At 43.4% G+C, this 19,471-nt stretch overlaps 1 protein-coding gene across 1 annotated transcript in view; it reads left to right on the top strand.

The window, feature by feature from the left end:
* The window catches only part of Drd3 (dopamine receptor D3), a 52,208-nt gene that overhangs the window by 8,937 nt on the left and 23,800 nt on the right, over positions 1-19,471 (top strand). Inside the window, exon 2 of the mRNA NM_017140.2 lies at positions 9,881-9,993. Within this exon, the coding sequence (NP_058836.1) occupies positions 9,881-9,993 (113 nt within the window). The remainder of the gene's footprint in view (positions 1-9,880; positions 9,994-19,471) is intronic.

The following is a 19,471-nucleotide window of genomic DNA, read 5'->3' as shown; positions in this document are numbered from 1 at the left end:
CATCTGTATCCCAGACACACCGTGGACACCGTCTGTAGCACAAGTGATTGTTTAATCACCACAGACACAACGTAATTGGGTGGTAAACAGTCTGAGATGTGTTTGTCCCCAAATCTTTTTGCTGAATGCTCTTTAAAGACAGGGAGTTGTTTCTATATCATACATAAAATTATGTGTGCTTGTCTGCAAACATATCTGAAAACCGTAAGTAGGATAAAGTTTCTAACGGTATTTCTATCATGTCACAGCTCTTAGATACTCATTTGCATGGTATTACATTAGAGATAACAACCGTGAGAGCTGTAGAGGCAGAATTACACTCGGTCATAAGAACATTTCTGTGATATAGAACGTAAGAATTGAGTCTTATCATGTAATGAACATAGAGACTATAAATCTAACATTGCTTTTTGGAAACAATACTGGCATTATCTTAATAGTCTTATAGTATAGATATCTATCAAACTAGGAGCTAAAATATTTAATATCATAACATTATAACAAAATAAATTATCTATTAGCATGAACGGGTATTGATTATCAGTTTATCATTCTAACAGCAAAGCCAGACCATCTCAACATTGACGAAATTTATGTATATTTTATATGCAGGAAGGCCCAGAAACCATGGAAAAGTGTTTCTACACACCGGGCTAGTCCTTCAATTTTCTTACCTTTTATCTTAAACTTATGTTTAAAAAGTGCTTAATGAAACTCAGTTCAGAGATTTCTCTGAGAATTTAACAAAAATCACTGTGGGGCAACTTCGGGGAGCAGGTCTGGAGCAAGAGTGAGGTAAAAATGTATTCAAACAAAAATCTCCTCCCGAGACCGGAAGGTGTAGGCGCTTCTTCTCTGCTCTGGGCCTGCATGTTCCGGGTACGTGACCGTGATACCTTATAACTTCATCTCTGCCGCCCTTGAAGTACTCTCATACCCTGCTGCTCAGATTACAGGTTAAACCTCCACCCGCCCTAGAAGGACATCCAGAAAGCACCTGGAATTCCTCTTCATGCAAATGAAACATTCTCGACACTACAGCCTCACCCCCGAATTCTTATTCCATTCCCAAGTTTTATATAGGCCTTGTTCATCCCCAATAAAGAGAACCGATTCACTAAAAACTGTCTCGGGAGACCCCACGCCCCTGGCTAAGCTTCCTTCCTTCCAGTCCAGCCCAGTGTCCAACGATACCTGGATACCCCGGGGGAGGAAAGCAGACCCGGCCAGCGGACAAATCCTATCTAACATTTTAATCACTTGCTAGGAACTCTGCTTGGGATGAGGTACGCACACAGGATTTTGCCTGTCACATTCAGGATAATAAGAAAGCTTGTCCGGAAACTGAGGGTCACCATTCCTAGGGAGGGGCATCTTGGGTAATCCCATGCAAAGCAAATTTAACAGAAAGAGCTTTGAGAAGTATATACATCCAGATTTTACATGTAGTTCATCCTTAATAAAACCTAATATTTAACAAGTTTACATATTAAAGTATTCTCTGGAAAAGAAACCCGTAGCAATAATGAAACAAAAGGATTTTGTTTTTAATGTACTTCATTTAATGATCACCTCTATTTATCAAGACTATATCATGGAGCAATTCTATTTAGATATTTTACATGTTGATTCCCAAATGTATTTAAAACCATGCATTTTTATTAACATACAAAACCTTTTTATGCTCTCTTGCCTTCTGTTTTTCTTGACTACTCAGGGGAAAACAACAAATGTAAAATTTAATGTTTTTAGAGTCTCTTTTGGAAGAAAATTCTTATCAAAATCTCTATAGTCAATAAAAAATTTCTTAAACTTAACAAAACTTTCATCTCATGATTTAATGAATGCAATTTTTTATAAACACAAACTGTACTTTAAATATTTTTACTGTCCCTCTGAAGAACTTACTTTAGAAGACCAGATGTCTCTTTTTCCCTTTTATTGGAAATAGATTTTTTCCCTCACATAATATATCCTGATTATGATTTCCCCTCCCTCTGCTCCTCCCACCTTTTTACCACCCAGATCCACACCTTCTCTATCTCTCATTAGAAAATAAACAGGGATAATAATAAAATATAAAAATATAAAACAAAAACTAATACACCAGAATAGAACAAAACCAACGGGAGGAAAAGAGACCAAGAAACGGCACCAGAAACATATAGATGTAGAGACCTACACGTTCACACGCTCGGGGATCCCATAAACACTAAACCAGAGGCTCTAATATGTACTTAAAGGACCTGGAGGGTAGAAGAGAGTTATCTACCCTCCATAACACATTTACACAGGTAGGCAATTAGGAATGGCAGGTCCTTTAAAATGTATTTTTAAATGCAAACTGTTTTGATACATGTAGAATGCAGTTGGAGGTGTATCCAATCTTCCATTTGTCTCTGGAACATCCCATTCTCCTACCTCACTTCACCCCCATTGTTGGTCCCCAAAATCTTTTTGAGGAGCTAAAGGACTGTGTCTACTTCCTCTAACTTCCATGCAAATGAGGGTTGCAGTCCTTACGGAAGAGGGACCACAAACACCTCTTCCTGTTACATCTACTGGTTGGAGAGGAGGCTTAGGAGTTTCTGAAGGAGTTGGCTTGAACCCCTGTACCATAATGAGTTAAGTTTGAAACCGTCACATCCTAGAAGACACACATTTTACTTGATTTTTAAAAAATGCAAGACTCGGGGCTAGAAACAAACGAACAAAGAATAATGAGACCCAGTATCAAAACACAAACAAACAAACAGGGATGCCTCCAGAAAGGAGGATGCAGTTCAGTAGTACAGTACTTGCCTAGAGTTCCTGAGAATTTGTGCCCAGCCATGGTAGGCACCTGTAACCTCAGCAGTAGGGAAGGTGACACAGGAGAGCCAGTCTCAGCTCCACAGTGAAATCCTGTCTCAAAAAAACTGATGTTTATGGAGCCCTGTTTGGGGGACAAACATTTCTGAAGAGAAATATTATACCCCCTAGACCAATCCTTCCAAACTTCCCAGGCTGTAAGAATCACACGAGGGATTTATTATTTGTAGTGGGGCCTGCGAGTCATTTGTTTAACAAGAGCCTCAGGTGACTCGGGGTCTGCTGCTTACAATCAGTAAGTTTGGGAAATGCTGCCTTAGGCCGTCTGCGGGAAATCAATAGCCAACTCCATACCTGAAGACACCGACTTTTTCCTCCCACCACAGGGAACTGGCTTTGTTCATTAGCAAGTGAGACTAACACCTCCTGGCTGCCTATAATTCTGAAGTGAGTTATTCATCAGAATTTAGGTGGAAAAAAAAAAGTCTCTAAAGAGCCTCAAATCAATCAGATTTTTTTTTTAAATCTGCCTTAATTTCTAAAATTACTTTGCCTTTTATGATCTCTCAGTGCTTTGTATTTATGTCTCTGTCTGTACTTACCACAGTGCATCGTAGTTATTTTCTAAGGATCTCTGGTATAGGTCCTCAATTCCCCACCCCCATTTGCACATTACTTTCCCAACACACACACACACACACACACACACACACACACACACACCACACACACCACACACAAAACACACACACACACACACACACCACACAAGCACTATCATCAGAGACCCTGGGAACAGACCCAAGTTTAATTCATTTCAACACACCCACTGTCTTAGCTTCATTTCTGTGAAGAGACACCATGACCAAGGCAATTCTTAGGAAGGACAACATTTATTTGGAGCTGGCTTACAGTTTTGGAGGTTTAGCCTTTTATCATCATGGCGGGAGGCGTGGCAGCACCCAGGCAGGCAAACATGGTGCTGGAGGAGCTGAGAGTTCTCCATCTTGATCCACAAACAGCCGGGAGGCTCTTTTCCACACTGGGGAGAGCTTTAGCACTAGATCTCAAAGCCCACCCCTACAGTGACGCACTTCCTCCAACAAGGCCACACCCACTCTAACAAGGCCACACCTCTTAATAGTAGTACCATTCGCCACGGGCCAAGCATTCAAACACTAGAGTTTATGGGGACCAAACATATTCAAACCACCGTACTCATCCATGCCTTGTGTCAAGTATGTGAGCAGTCAATGAAACAGTAACTTTCTGGGTAAATGGAGGGACAGATGCCAGACCTTCTTCTTCCAATGCTGATAACTGTGTACTTCTTGCAAGTGCTTGCCAAGGTAGGAGTCTGTGAGGACAGGAGTAGTCACAGTTGGCAGGACGAGGTTGAAAGTTTAGCTCTTTTTGTTAGTTGTATGTTCTTAAGCAAAGAACCCCTCCAGGTCTCCATCTACCTACAAATTGGGTATCATTGTCTTCTCAGTGGTTTGTTCTGAAGTGAGGTGAGTTGGTTATATTCCATGCTTTTAGCACTTCTGATCTTCAGACTTTTCTGTTATTTTACATGGTGTGGGGGATTGGAGTATAGACATTCACACATGAGATAGATAGATAGATAGATAGATAGATAGATAGATAGATAGATAGATAGATAGATAGATAGATGAAAGATAGACGATAGATAGATGACTGACAGATGACCGATAGATTGTGGTATGTGTGTGTGTGTGTGTGTGTGTGTGTGTGTGTCCCACCAGTTACAGAGTCATTTTGCTTGGTTGGTTTTTTTTGAGTCAGGGTTTCTCTGTGTAGTCCTGGATGTCATGGAACTCAATGAGTAGGTCAAGCTAGTCTCAGACTCAGAGATCCGCCTGCCTCTGCCCCCTGAATGATGAGATTAAAGGTGTGTGCCTTCATCTCCTGATTTGCAGACTCATTTTAAGCTCCCAGGAAAGTGAAGTGAAAACATCTTTGTGAGAATCACTTCAATCAGCTAATCAGGTTGTTTTCTTGGCACTTGGCTAAGATCAAGGAGATGATGGGATTTCTGATGGCAGATCCTGGAAGAGGGAAACAAACAGAAGGAAGTCTCATTCCTGGTGACAGCTGAAGAGGTCATTCAACAAGAGGGCATACAGGCACACACAGTCCCGGTGTCTTTCCATTGGCTGTCTTGAGATCTTGGGATGGAGGCAGTCAGAAAGGTGCCTATTCCCAGATATAAGTCTCACCTGATTTTCCTCTTCTGGTCTCCAACCACTCCATCCCTTTCCACAAGCTGCTTCTCCCTGTGTGGTATTCTGTAAGAGCATTCCATGCCTGGCCTGCCTCTACCAACCATGTAAGCTTTGACAGCAGGCTTGATCTCTCTAAGATTGCTTCCTGTGTAAGAAAGTCATTAAGAGCCCCATCAATGCAAAATCAACAACTCAGCTTTAAAGAAAAATAATAAAAATCCTTTATTCTGAGGCAAATGTGAGTGACTTTGTTGTGCCATGGAAAGAGTAGCATGAACATTTATAGCAAGAGAAGAAAGCCAAAAGGGATACATTGGAAAAAATGCTGGGACCCTAGGTAGGTGAGCTGGGAGGAGGAAAGTTATGCTAAGTTATAGCATTTTTAGTTCTAGGGTTGATGGATGCTGGAGGTCAGCTAAATTTAACAATACATTCCAAGAAGTTTACCTAATAGTCTTTTTTTTTAATTACTTACTTATTTATTTTATGTATGTGAGTACACACTGTCACTGTCTTCAGACACACCAGAAGAGGACATCAGATCTCATTACAGATGGTTGGGAGCCACCATGTGGTTGTTGGGAATTGAACTCAGGACCTCAACAAGAGCAATCAGTGCTCTTAACCACTGGCTATCTCTCCAGTGCCCTATCTAATAGTCTTGAGACCTTTAGGCCAGAAACAAAGGTTAGAAGTAAAAGAGAAAGAGGTGGCTCAGCAGGTTAAAGCACTCGCTGTTCTTCCAAGGGACCCAGGTTCATATGGTGGCTCACAACTACCTGTAACTACAGGCCCTCTTCTGGCCTCCATGTTATACATACATAAAAACAGGCAAACACTCAGACTCATAAAATACATATTTTTTAATAAAGTAAATCAGTATTTTCTTCTGTAGGTGCTAAGCTAGGTAACCCTCCCTCATAATCACAGTCTTCTAGTCCAGCAAGGTCAAACAACAGAGTGCAGGCCAGAGAGCTTGTGGGATCTTTAAGATAAGCAAGGCTTCTTCAGAGGCCTTAGGCTTTTTGGTCTTCTCTCAGGGGATTCTAATCAGCACTAAGAAGCCATGTCTGCAAAGTGCTTTGCAGGACACCAGGCATTTACCAAGCATTCAATAAATGGCTTTTAGCGTGTCAGAGACCGCTCGATCTTGACGGAGGAATTTGCATGCCTAACCCCTGCTCTAGGAGCCCCAGAGCAGCAGTGAACAAGTAAATGTCTCTGCTATTATCGAGTTGGTTAAGTAACAGTCATTTAATCTCCCATCAAATTACACACGCCTCAAAAAAGCTTAGATAGTACATATAGTAAGACAACAACAACAACAACAAAACAAAAACAAAGACAAAAACAAAAAACAACAACAAAACCAAAAGAACAAATCCAGTTTTCTTTTTTTTTATTAGATATATTTCTTTACTTACATTTCAAATGTTATTCCCTTTCCCAGTTTCCTGTCCATAAGCTCCCATCCCCTCCCCTCCCCCATACAGGTATCCCCCCCCATCCACCCCCTAACCCCCCCCAACATCCCCCTGTACTGGGGGTCCAACCTTGGCAGGACCAAGGGCTTCCCCTTCCACTGGTGGCCCAACAAGGCTATTGTCTGCTACATATGCAGTTGGAGCCCTGGGTCAGTCCATGTGTAGTCTTTCGGTAGTGGTTTAGTCCCTGGGAGCTCTGGTTGGTTGACATTGTTGTCCTTGTGGGGTTGCAAGCTCCTTCAACTCTTTCACTCCTTCCTCTAATTCCCCCAAAGGGGGTCTGTTCTCAGTTCAGTGGTTTGCTGCTAGCATTGACCTCTGTATTGGACACGCTCTGGATGTGTCTCTCAGAGATCTATATCTGGTCCCTTTCAGCATGCATTTTTTAGCTTCATCAATCTTATCTAGTTTTGGTGACTGTATATATATGGGCCACATGTGGGGCAGGCTCTGAATGGCCATTCCTTCAGTCTCTGCTCTAAACTTTGCTTCCATATTTCCTCCTGTGGATATTTAAATCCAGTTTTCAAAGTCTGGCATTTCAAAGTTGTAGAAATTCATAGAATGGGGTCATGGGAGTAGATGCTACAAAAAGGAGAGATTTTTTTAAATATAGTTTTATTAACCATACCAGGCACTCATACTGATCTCTAGTTAGTGTACTCAAGGATGCCTTGTACAGGCTTGTGAGATGGCTCATCAGATAAAGGTGTTTGCCTCATCAGCCTGGCAACCTAAGTTTAATCCCTGGAACCATCATGAACAGGAAAGAGAGAACTGACTCCATAACGTTTTCATCTGACTTCTACCCCCATGTCATGGCATGTGTGCTCATACATATCAAGTGTATAATAACATGCACACCCACATGTGATGATCATGATGATGATGATGAGGAGGATGATGATGATGATGATGATGATACCCCCTTCCTCCAGTTATCACGGGTCTTCAAATTACACCCTGTGGTATATTTCGTAAAATGTCATAACAAACATACTATACCTTCCTTCTGTGGACTGTTACAGCTTTACAAGTGCTTGTTTGGTGAACACATGAATGAATGAATGAATGAATGAAGGAAGGAAGGAAGGAAGGAAGGAAGGAATGAGTGAATGAATGAATGAGTGAGTGAATGAATGAAGGAATGAAGGAATGAGTGAATGAATGAAGGAAGGAAGGAAGGAAGGAATGAAGGAAGGAAGGAATGAAGGAATGAATGAATGAAGGAATGAGTGAATGAAGGAATGAACAATCAGAAAGCACTCAGGTTGACTGCATTCCTAACTATTCTTTCTCCTTTAAATTTCCCACAAAACACACACATATTCTCTCTCTCTCTCTCTCTCTCTCTCTCTCTCTCTCTCTCTCACACACACACACACACACACACACACACACACACTCAGTTACATGAAAAGAAAAGAAAAAAGTCGGTTTTCCACTTCTCAAAACTCCAGTTGCATGGTAGGCATATGATGAATGAAATGAGGAACACAAAATTCAGTTTTGGGGAGAAGCTTTCATACCATGCAGTTGTCTCGTGTAATCAAAGGCATCCTTCACTCTCCTGTCTCTCTGGAGTCACTGTGTGATGACTCTGTAGACCAGAAACCATAAACTCCCTCTCTAAGTAGATTTCCGTGCTCAGCATTCCTATAAATGTATGTTAGGCCTTTATTTATACAGACCCAAGTGGTCTAACTAAAAGACAGTAACTCCAGAACCACGGGAACAAAAATGATTACTTCACTTGTTTTAACTGTTCACGGTTGTTTTTAAACAAAGCACTTCTCAAAATAGCCCGAAGATGACCAAATATAAAGATCAAATGGGACGCTAACAGGGAAATAAACTACAAGAGAAGTTTGTTTGGGAAGAGTGGTGGGCTCCTTCAGTTCGTACTTTGCTATTGTGACACAGGGAGGATCAGAATGGTCTCAGATGAGGACCGGACAGAGGGCAGAAGTTCCTTCACTCACACCGGCCAACATCAGCTGGGACTGGTTCCCCTGCCCTTTCTTAGATAGCTATCAAGATAGATGCTCAGAAGAGACAGCAAAAACACATCTACAAGGGCTGGAGAGATGGCTCAGAGGTTAAGAGCACACTGGGTGCTCTTCCACAGGTCCTGAGCTCAATTCTCAGCAACCACATGGTGGCTGTGAACCATCCGTAATGAAATCTGGTGGCCTCTTCGGGTGTGCAGGTACACATTTATATAAAATACTGTATACTAAACCTCTACAGCCAATGACACAAACTCCCATTGAGAGCCACCATCTCCTGAATGGCAGCCCACAGATCTCAGAGCCTAGAAGGGGCAGTGTATGGACATTCAACATATAGCACTGTGCCTAACACACCTTGCTTATTTAACTAGGCTATGTAAATGTGCGAAATTAAATAGGAATATGCTTTCATATAAATTGATTCACCTAAATCCCTGATGCTTTTGTGTGTGTGTGTGTGTGTGTGTTACTCACAGACAGCTATGGAGTTTGGTCCCATGTGTACAAGCAGGTGACAGTTAGCCGCACCTAGCTCAGAGCCATGCCTGTTTTCCTCTAACTGAGCCCAGCCCTCTCCCACCTAAGTTGGGACACAGGGTTGGGGGCGTCAAAGGCAGTCATGCCAATTAATCTTGCTGTTCCCATGGATGTTGTTTTATGATGTTTCCAAGCTTTACAACCTGAAGTCACAGAGATGTTTGTTTTGGAGTCATGTTTTATGTAAAGTGTGTTCTTAGCTTATTTCCTGAGCACATGGTGAGCTCTCTACTGGGCAAAGGGCTCCAGAGATGCAGTCTTGGCACACAGCACACATCGGGCAGCTACCCAAACTCTTTTACTAGCAGCTGCGTATCTGTGGACTAAGACACATCTCTGCACATACCACTTAACTACAAGGAGCCCCCTTGAGATTGAACCTCAAGTTTGATTGCCAAGTCTTGGTCCAACTGGGGATGTTTATTTTAAGATGCATGGTCATGAGCTCAGATCCAGGGACTCTGAGTCCCTCTGGGGTATTCAGAAATTTACGTTCTAAATGAGTGTCCCACTGTGAACCACTCTGAGAATCCCTGCACTAATTAATCTTGAAGGTCTCTCTCAACACTAACACTCTACTATTCTGTCCCTTCCTTAGCAATCAATCCCAGACAGCCTGGCGTATCCTCTATGCCTGCCAGCCCTCTGGTTCTGATGGCACCCGCCACAGGGAGCCAGGAAGGTGTGTTGGCATCTCTGATGAACAGCTCAGGGGAGGCAAGAGAGTTGATTGGGTTATTGTTCTTTCCCTGGAGAAAACACTAACCTCCTTCTTATCTCTAATGCCCAGGTGACAGGTGGAGTCTGGAATTTCAGCCGCATTTGCTGTGACGTTTTTGTCACCCTGGATGTCATGATGTGTACAGCCAGCATCCTGAACCTCTGTGCCATCAGCATAGACAGGTAGGGCTGGGAGTCCCCTTTCAGGCTTAGGAGACAGATGGCCCTAAAGGGGTACAGAAGATACTCCCTTGAGCCATCAGGGTCACTTCCAAGGGAACTTGCCTTTGGCACATTTTTCTTTCCTCTTTTTTTTTTTTAAATATGGTTTGCATGTGAAAGAAAAAATGACAGGAAATAATTGTCCTATGCGGTTTCTTAGGCTTTCCTCTCTTCCAGCGGAAGCACCTCCAAACCCCAAGATCCTGGGTTTGTTTTCCCATTATCCTCCAGGACTTTGTGGTTCCGAATTGGAAGGCAAGGGAGACAGAATGGAAAAAAGACACAAAGTAGGTTGATGGGTCTGTAGGAACTCCTATAGTTGGTTTGAGTGCTAATGAAGCCACGGGAGGTCTCAGGGAGTCCCAGAACAGGTTGAGATTTCTACTCCATGTTTCCAAGGTCTTCTTACCTTCTGAGAAAGAATTACGAAGAAACAAAGGAATAGGGAAGAAGTTTTATTTCAGGGCATCAAGTTCACAACCAAGAAGTGTCACACCCACTACATTATAGAATTAATACACAATAATAATGTAAATGAGTATGGACTTCTCAAAAGAGTCATGCTGCCTGGCACCTGGGATAGCATCTTGTGGGAAGCTCTAAAAGAGGTTGGCATTATTATTGAGTCAAAGTTGGGAAATAGGATTTGTCCCAAATTGTTTGCTTCCCTTTTCTGTCCTTAAGTAGGGCTTTGGGATATGTTGTGGCATCAGATGCATGATGGGAGGTAGAGATTTGGGTTAGTGATACCAAGAAACCATCAAGATGAAGCAAGGCTAAGTCGTTTCAGTTGGCCATGGTGGTCCCAGGCAGTTCTGAATTATCTGTTCTACACTGTTTGCAGGGTCCTGTGCTGTCCTGAGCCAACCTCAAGCTACTGAGCAGTTGCTTCCTTTCTGTTTGACTTCACTGTGGTTCCCTAGCTTGCCTCAGTCTGGCTGGCTGGTTGGCTGGTTAGTTGGTTGGTTGGTTGGTTGGTTGGTTGGTTGGTTGGTTGGTTGGTTGGTTGATTTTGGTGAGAGGAGGGAAGAGAGAAAGGGAGATGGCAAACAAGAGAAGCAAGCATAGTTGTATTTCTCTGGAGAGAGAGCAGAGGGAATGGAGTAGAAAACCAGTTTTAGAAAGCATGTGATCTGTACATGTCCCTTATGGAGTTTTTAAAGGGCAAGTAGGGTCCATAAGATGGATCATTAGTTAAGAGTGCTTCCTGCCTTTTCGGAAGACAGGAGTTCAGTTCCCGGCACCCACATTGGGCAGCTTGTACAGCCTGTAACTCCGGTTTGAGGTTATCTGATGCGTCCTCTGGCCTTCTCACGCACACACGCACGCACGCACACACGCACGCACGCACGCACGCGCAAGCATGCGCACTAAGAAAAACCGTTTTAAAAGGAGAGGAAAGTTATTTACATTATCTGAGCTTTGGGTTTGGCTTCTGGAATAGATTTCTGCCATCTTGGCTGTGTTTTGGATGTGTCCGACTTACACCACGTGTCACGTTAAAGAATTCCTGAACTCACTGCCCTCGTTCTGGGCCCCTCTGTTCCTTATTTCTCTTCCCGTTCTCTTCTCCCACTCCTTCTTCCCCACCTGAGTTTTAGGTTTACAACAAGACATCCTGAACTGGACGGGGTGGGGGTTGTCCCTGCAGGGAAAGGACCTGAAAATTTAGTTCCCTTTGACTTCATCAAACTGCATCCAACTTAGAGAGTCTGATGCTGGGTAGTTTATTGCCAGCATATAAACGTGATATAATTTGGGGAGGAAAAGTTTCCTGGTGTAACACAACCCCAGTGTACAAAGAAGCACAATTACATCAAAATTCAACTCAGGGCACATGTCATTTCTTTCAGGAAGATAGCATAGAGGCCACTCGGGCTATTGGCCACCTCTGGTCTTAGTTATGGGAGCATCTAAGCCATATCCAGTCCTAATTGTGGAAGCTTGTTATGGCCTGGCCCAACAAATATCACAGATCACTAGGCTGTTAATCACCTCCAATTCCCAGCTTTCAGGGTTAAAGCACAGGAAAGGCATCACTTCCACTGAAAAGATAGTCATGCATCCTTAGCATCGCCAGTTTCCCCTGTGATCTGGGAATTTGAATTCATGTTTATGTGACTCCAAATGAATTACCCTAAGTTTCCTCGTGAACCTCACCAGATATCCAGCTAGATATCCCCTCTTCCCTCTCTGAATTCTAAATAGCAGTCTCTTCACTAATAATCTCTCACTGGTATCATGTCTATTCTTAAATCTTAATTTTCAAAACTTGTATCCCTTCTACCTACCACCGTCAACCAATATACACTTATCATCTCTATTTTCATATATTTTTTCAAATTTGCTTCTATTCGCCCTTGCTGACTTGAGGTTGAGGGGACCTCTCACTGATCACAGCTATCTACCTGGTGCTTCAGAACCTCTGAAAATAACGCCACAGTTCTGTTGTCCAACTCAAAATGTTACAGTGCTTCCTTGGTCTATTCAAGGATTCAATATGACCATGCTCTGCGCTCTCTCTCTCTCTCTCTCTCTCTCTCTCTCTCTCTCTCTCTCCCTCTCTCCCTCTCTCCCTCTCTCCCTCTCTCCCTCTCTCCCTCTCTCCCTCTCTCCCTCTCTCTCTCCTTCCCCCCTCCCTCTCTTCCCCTCCCTCCCTCTCCCTCCCCCCTCTCTTTCTCTCTCGTCATCGTCATCTAAATTCACTTTTTTCTTTTCTTATTTTTATTTTTTAAATCTTTTTTTTTATGTGAATGTGGCTTTGCCTGCATGAATACCTGTGTACCACAGACATGCAGTACCCCAGGAGGCCAAAAGAGGGAGTCAAATCCCCCTGGGACTGTGGTTACAGAGGACTGTGAGTCACCCACCATGTTGGTGCTGGGAATTGAACCCTGGTTCTCTGGTAGAACAGCCAGCTCTCTTAACCACTGACTCATCGCTGCAGCTCCTGTTTTCTCTCTCTCTCTTTCTTTCTCTCTTTCTTTCTCTCTTTCTTTCTTTCTTTCTTTCTTTCTTTCTTCTTCCTTCCTTCTTTCCTTCCTTCCTTTCTTTCTCCCTTCCTTCCTTTCTTTCTCTCTCCCTTCCTTCCTTTCTTTCTTTTTTTTTCTAATTTTTGCTTGTTCTTAGAAATTTTCACACATATATACAACATATCTTGGTCTTACCTACCTCTCACTCCTACCCCTAGTTCCACCCAGAACATGCCCAATCACATCTCCCTTCTGACTTTATGCCATTCTTTATAATTATTTTAACCCATGAGCGCTGCCCATATGCCAGTGGGCACGAAGTCATCCAATGGGGCATGGAGAACCTACCAGAGGCCACATTCCTAAAGAATCATAACTTTCCCTCCTTCAACTACCAGTAAGAATGGAGCCTCAGGAGGCCCTTCTCCCTCCATGCTGCAATGTACAGTACGCCTTGTCTTCCTCATATGCAGATCTTGTGGGATAACAGACAGTGCCTCGTGTTCCTGTGTGCAACGGGCACCCCTGGGTCCAGAGGAGAGCATTTCCCAGCATTCCCCACTCCCCCAGCTCTTACATTCTTTCTGCTCTCTCGTCCCCAGTGTTCTCTGAGCCTTGGGGAATGGAAGGGGGGTCAGATATAGATGCTCCCCCTACATCTCGGTACTCGGCGTCGTTCATTTTGAGCACTTTATGTGAGTGTCGTTCATTTTGAGCACTTTATGTGGTGGTGTGTCTCCAGATTAACAACACCCACTGGAGTAAGACACTTGTCTGGCCAAGATTGGAAGTGACACAAGTCTGTGGATACAAACATACATCTTTAGATAGGTATATTTGACAACACAAACCCTTAGAAAAGCAACATGAAGCCAGCTGTGGTAGCACATGGACTCTGGAGGCAGAGGCAGGCAGATCTCTGTGAGTTCGAGACCAACCTGGACAACATAGTGAATTCTAGGACAGCCAGAACTACAGAGAGAGACCCTGTCTCAAAATCTATAAAATAAATGAATGAAAAGAAAAGCGACATTAATGGGGCCTCCCCTAGTGCCTACGACTACCTTAGTCTTGGGTTTTGACAATGTTTCCAACACCAGGCATCGGTATCCTCCTGTGAACCAGGAAGGTTCAGAGACGTCAGTGGGCGTATTTTACCTGGCTTGTCCTTGTAGCGCGCAGGGTCTATCCCCGGACAAGGCCATTGCTGTCTCTTTCCCTCCGGCAGCTTGCACACCATCTTCCAGCAGTGTGAAAGCCAGCCAGCTGGGAGGGTTTCCTGACCAGTTCAAAACGCATTTCTCTACATCCTGCAACCAAAGTGTGCAGTATCTTAGCAATGGGGACTTACTATATAGGTATGGTAGGCAACTATACCACCCATGGCAAAAGTCAGTGTTGTCTGGGCGTCCTCTAGGGCCTTTCTTACCTAACTCATAAAGGAGGTAACCTGAGCCCAATAATGAGGTCTTCCCATGTCTTCTGGGAGCGTTATTCATTAATGTGGGTTGCCTCTCTTTTCTCAAACCCCACCTTTAGCTCCCAGCATTCTCCCCTGCTCCTTCATGGCCTATATGCTCTCCCATCACCTACTAAGATTTTTTTTTTTGCTTTGATTACAAGATCGTAGGTTCCTAAGTGTCTTCTTCATGTGCACTTCATTTTGTTTAGCCTTCACGTGGCACAGCGACTTTTTAAATCTCTTTCTGTGTTTACTTATGTCCTTCTAAAACACTACGCTAGCCATTGTAACAGCCTCGGTTTCCATGAGAGCCTTCTGTGCCCCGCCATGTAATTCAGATACCCTGAGTCCTCACTGTCACTCTGTGAGCTGCAGCCTGCCTTTTCTCACGTGGCTCGGAGAAGTGGCCAATGCAGCAACAGCGCCAAACTTCCTTCCACGTGCTGAAATAAGAACCATAGAGTTGAAATGAACCTTTCCTATGGTAATACTGAAACCAAACCACCACAGCAGATGCTTTCTTACTGATAGCCCTTGATAAGCCATTTAACTGAGAAGGAAAAGTACTACAGCACTAGAAATAATACCACTAAAAGCGTGTGTTAAAATACAGACTGTGGGGGCTGGAGGTATGACTCACAACCATCTTTAATGGGGTCCGATGCCTTCTTCTGGTGTATCTGAAGAAAGCTACAGTGTGCTCATATACATAAAATTAATAATCCTAATAAAATTAAATACAGAATGTGCATTCATAATTCTGTAAATATACCAAAAAAGATTAAATTATAGACTGTAGGTGGATTAATTACATACTATGTGAATCCTTTTCCATAGCACTGTTAAAAAATAAAGTGATAGGAATTTTATAATGTTTTTGGCTATTAATACAAATAGTGGGCTTGCCTTATTATTATCTTTACCAGCCCAGCCTGAACACCTATACTGGGCCTGTGTCCTTACCTCCTCAGGTTCTCCCTGTCTTGCCAATTACACAGCTTGAGTCAAGAATGCTAAGCTGAACACAACGGTTCCTGGCTAAGGTGGCCAATGCTCCTCCCACAAATGCTCTCTCCCTCTCTTCATGGGCATGAGAGACTGAGAGAGAGTTAGCTTCCAAGTGAGACAAGACAGAATCTGGTTGATGTCTCACCAGCTCAGACTCAAGAATTTTGGCACAACTGCGCCATGAAGATTGCCTACCGACTTAGTGTTTCTATTATTATAATAAAACACCGTGACAAAAGCAGCTTGGAGAGAAAGGTGTTTATTTCCTCGTATACTTGCAGGCTCATCCCTGAGGGAAGTCAGATAAGAAACTCAAACAGGACAGGGATCTGGAGACAGGAACTAAAGCAGGGCCATGGAGGACTCTGCCACCCGATCATCATTCCCAGGAGGCTCAGCCTACTTTCTTTTTATCAGACATTCTCGTTTATTAAATTTTTCCAATTTTATTTGTTCACGTGTGTGTGTGTCTGGTGTGTGTGTGTGTCTGGTGTGTATGTGTCTGCTGTGTGTGTGTGTGTGTGTGTGTGTGTGTGTGTCTGGTGTGTGTGTCTGGTGTGTATGTGTCTGGTGTATGTGTGTGTGTGTGTGTGTGTGTGTGTCTGGTGTGTGTGTGTGTGTCTGGTGTGTATGTGTCTGGTTTCTGTGTGTGTGACTGGTGTGTGTGTCTGGTGTGTGTGTCTGGTGTGTATGTGTCTGGTGTGTGTGTGTGTGTGTGTGTGTGTGTGTCTGGTTTGTGTGTGTCTGGTGTGTATGTGTGTGTGTCTGGTGTATGTGTGTATGTGTGTTTGTGTCTGGTGTGTGTATCTGGTGTACATGTGTCTGGTGTGTTTGTGTGTGTGTGTGTGTGTCTGGTGTGTGTGTGTGTCTGGTGTATATGTGTCTGGTTTCTGTGTGTGTGACTGGTGTGTGTGTCTGGTGTGTGTGTCTGGTGTGTATGTGTCTGGTGTGTGTGTGTGTGTGTCTGGTTTGTGTGTATCTGGTGTGTATGTGTGTGTGTCTGGTGTATGTGTGTATGTGTGTTTGTGTCTGGTGTGTGTATCTGGTGTGCATGTGTCTGGTGTGTGTGTGTGTGTGTGTGTCTGGTGTGTGTGTCTTGCGTGTGTGTCTCATGTGTGTGTGTGTCTGGTGTGTGTGTGTGTGTGTCTTATGTGTGTGTCTCATGTGTGCATGTGTCTGGTGTGTGTGTGTATGTGTGTGTGTCTGGTGTGTGTGTCTTGTGTGTGTGTGTCTCATGTGTATGTGTCTGGTGTGTGTGTATGTGTGTGTGTCTGGTATGTGTGTGTCTGGTATGTGTGTGTCTGATGTGTTTGTGTGTCTGGTGTGTGTGTGTGTGTGTGTGTGTCTTGTATGTATGTGTCTGGTGTGTGTATGTGTATGTGCATATGTGTGTGTGTGTCTTGTGTGTATGTGTCTGGTGTGTGTATATGTGTGTGTGTGTGTGTCTGGTGTTTGTGTGTGTGTATGTGTGTCTTGTGTGTATGTGTCTGGTATGTGTGTGTGTATGTGTGTCTTGTGTGTATGTGTCTGGTGTGTGTGTGTGTGTGTGTGTGTGTGTGTGTGTGTGTGTGTGTGTGCATTCCTTCAGTGGAGAACAGTGAACGACTTTGAGACTTGGCTGTCTCCTTCCTCCATGTGGGTCCTGAGGGATGAACTCAGGTTGTCAGGCTTGGCAGCTTGTATTTCTTTACCACTGAGCCATCTTGCTGGCACTCTCTTTTAAAAACAGATTTTGATATATTGATTGATTTTATTTGTATGGGTGTTTTGCCTGCATGTTTGTATGTGCCCTTGAAAACCAGAAAAGAGAATCAGATCTCTTGAACTGGAGTCATACAGACAGTTGTGAATTATTATGTCGGTGCTAGGAATGGAGCCTAGGTCCCCTAGAGAAGAACAGTCAAAGCCCCTAACCATTAAGCCACCTCACCGGGCTTCTCACCCAGGATCGAAAGCCCAGGGTGGCACCACCCACAGTGTGCTGGATCCTTTTACATCAATCACTGTGTGTACAAGACAATAACCTCGCTGATTTCTCTACAGGTCAATCTCATGAAAGCATTTTCTCAGTTAAGACTCCCTCTTCTCAGAGATGTCTGTGTGTGTGTCAAGTTGACAACTAACCAGCACACCTACATAGAGACAATAACCTTCCTTTTTAATTGTGCTATTTCAGATAATGCTGAGGTAATAATAAACTCTGCTTGAAGCCAACGCACATAAGACCTTTGAGATTAACCTTATTCTCCCCCAGGTGCAAACCTGTAACTTACTGAGAATCTATAAACAAGTAAGTCTGTTCGCAGTCAAGATGCATTTCTTACCCTTATGACTTATTATTATAAGAATCCCTTTGACCCTTCTAACCTACCGTATTAGTTGCTTCTCTTGTTGCTATGGCAAAATACCCAGCGAAAGCAACTACTTAAGGAAGGGTTTGTTTTGGTTCACAATCTGAGAGTGCAGTCTCTCTCGTAGGAGAAGGCTCTACGGCAGGAGCATGAGGTGGCTAGTCACATTGCTCACACAATTAGGAAGTAAAAAGATGAATGCTGGCCCTCAGTGGATTTCCTCTTGTTTCCCCTTTTTATTCAGTCCAGTATCCCGCTCATGGGGATGGTGCAGCCCACATTCAAGAGAAGTCTTCCCTCTTCAGTTAAATCTCTCTGGAAACACTGGCACAGCCATGCCCAAGGGTGTGTATCCTAAGTGATTCTTAAATCATCTGAGTTGACAATGACTATCTTGATGCAGTGTTTTTATTAATTCTTTCAGAATTCCCTACAATATATTTTGATCGTATTCATTCCTACTATTTTGCTTACCTCCTCAACCCCTTCCCAACTTCATATCCTTTCTTTTGAATAATTGTTCTAATTGTTTTGGGGACATCCACTGGAATGTGGCCAACCTACCAAGGGCCATACCTCCTCAGTTAGGGATGGGGGCTCATGAGCCCTGCTCTGCCATGCTAGAATGTGGACTGGGCTTGATCTTGTGTAGGTCTTATGCAGATAACCATCATTGCTGGGAGTTCATGAGTGTAACAGTCTTCATGTCTAGAAGACACTGTTTCACTCCAGTCCTCTCTGATCTCTGGCTCTTAACATCTTCCTGCCCTTCCTACTGTAATGGTACCCAAGCCTTGGTGCTGAAAGGACGTCAATGTCCCATTTGCCATTTGTGCTGACTTATTCTCTGACCCTTGACCAACTGTGAGTTTCTGAATTAACTGTATCCACTGCACAAAGAAACTTCTCTGGTGAGGCAAAAAGGCTGCACTAATCTATGAGTACAAAGGCATGAATTTAGAGGGACATCTGATACGATGTCTCTTTAATAGAATAATAGTGGTAGGTTTACCCCTAGAGCCTGTGAGCTCCCCATCCATTGGTCAGATTTACAGTGCCAGACATTCATTTTCTCCTGAAGAGCAGGCCTAATTAAGAAGCCCTGGTTACCCCCATTACATAAAAACGAGTATTGCATCCATGGGCGTGCCCTGCAACACCAGTCATTATTGTACTTCACAAGGTCCACAGCTAGGTAAGACCATTAGCAACTCCACAGCTCTGCCCCCAGCAGCCAACATAAGCATATCTCTGCCTCCTACAAGGAAGCCAGCAGAAAGAAAGTCTCCTGGTCAGTACTAACTTGCTTTCCCCATGTTCTGTGACCAAAAGTGTATAGTATCTTCAGCAATAGGGTCTTACCATCGAGTTTTGGTGGTCAACCAAGAGAAGAGGACAGTAGCCTAAATTGTTGGGGAGTCTTCAGGGAACCTTTGACAAACAACTCAAAAGAGATATCCCACACCTAAGGCTTCTAAGATAAAAATTATCCTCTATGTAGGGTAACTCCAATCAAACCTTTTATATGTGTGTATATGCAAATATATGCAAATATATATCAAATATATGCATATATATGAAGCTTATGTTCCCATATGGCCTTTTGTATTAGTCAAGGTTCTCTAAAGTAATAAATAGAACTTATA

Source organism: Rattus norvegicus, chromosome 11 (genome assembly GCF_036323735.1).
Source record: "Rattus norvegicus strain BN/NHsdMcwi chromosome 11, GRCr8, whole genome shotgun sequence".
NCBI classification, from domain to species: domain Eukaryota; kingdom Metazoa; phylum Chordata; class Mammalia; order Rodentia; family Muridae; genus Rattus; species Rattus norvegicus.
The sequence above is the reverse complement of the archived record's forward strand: the minus strand, read 5'-3'. Positions and strand labels throughout refer to the sequence as shown.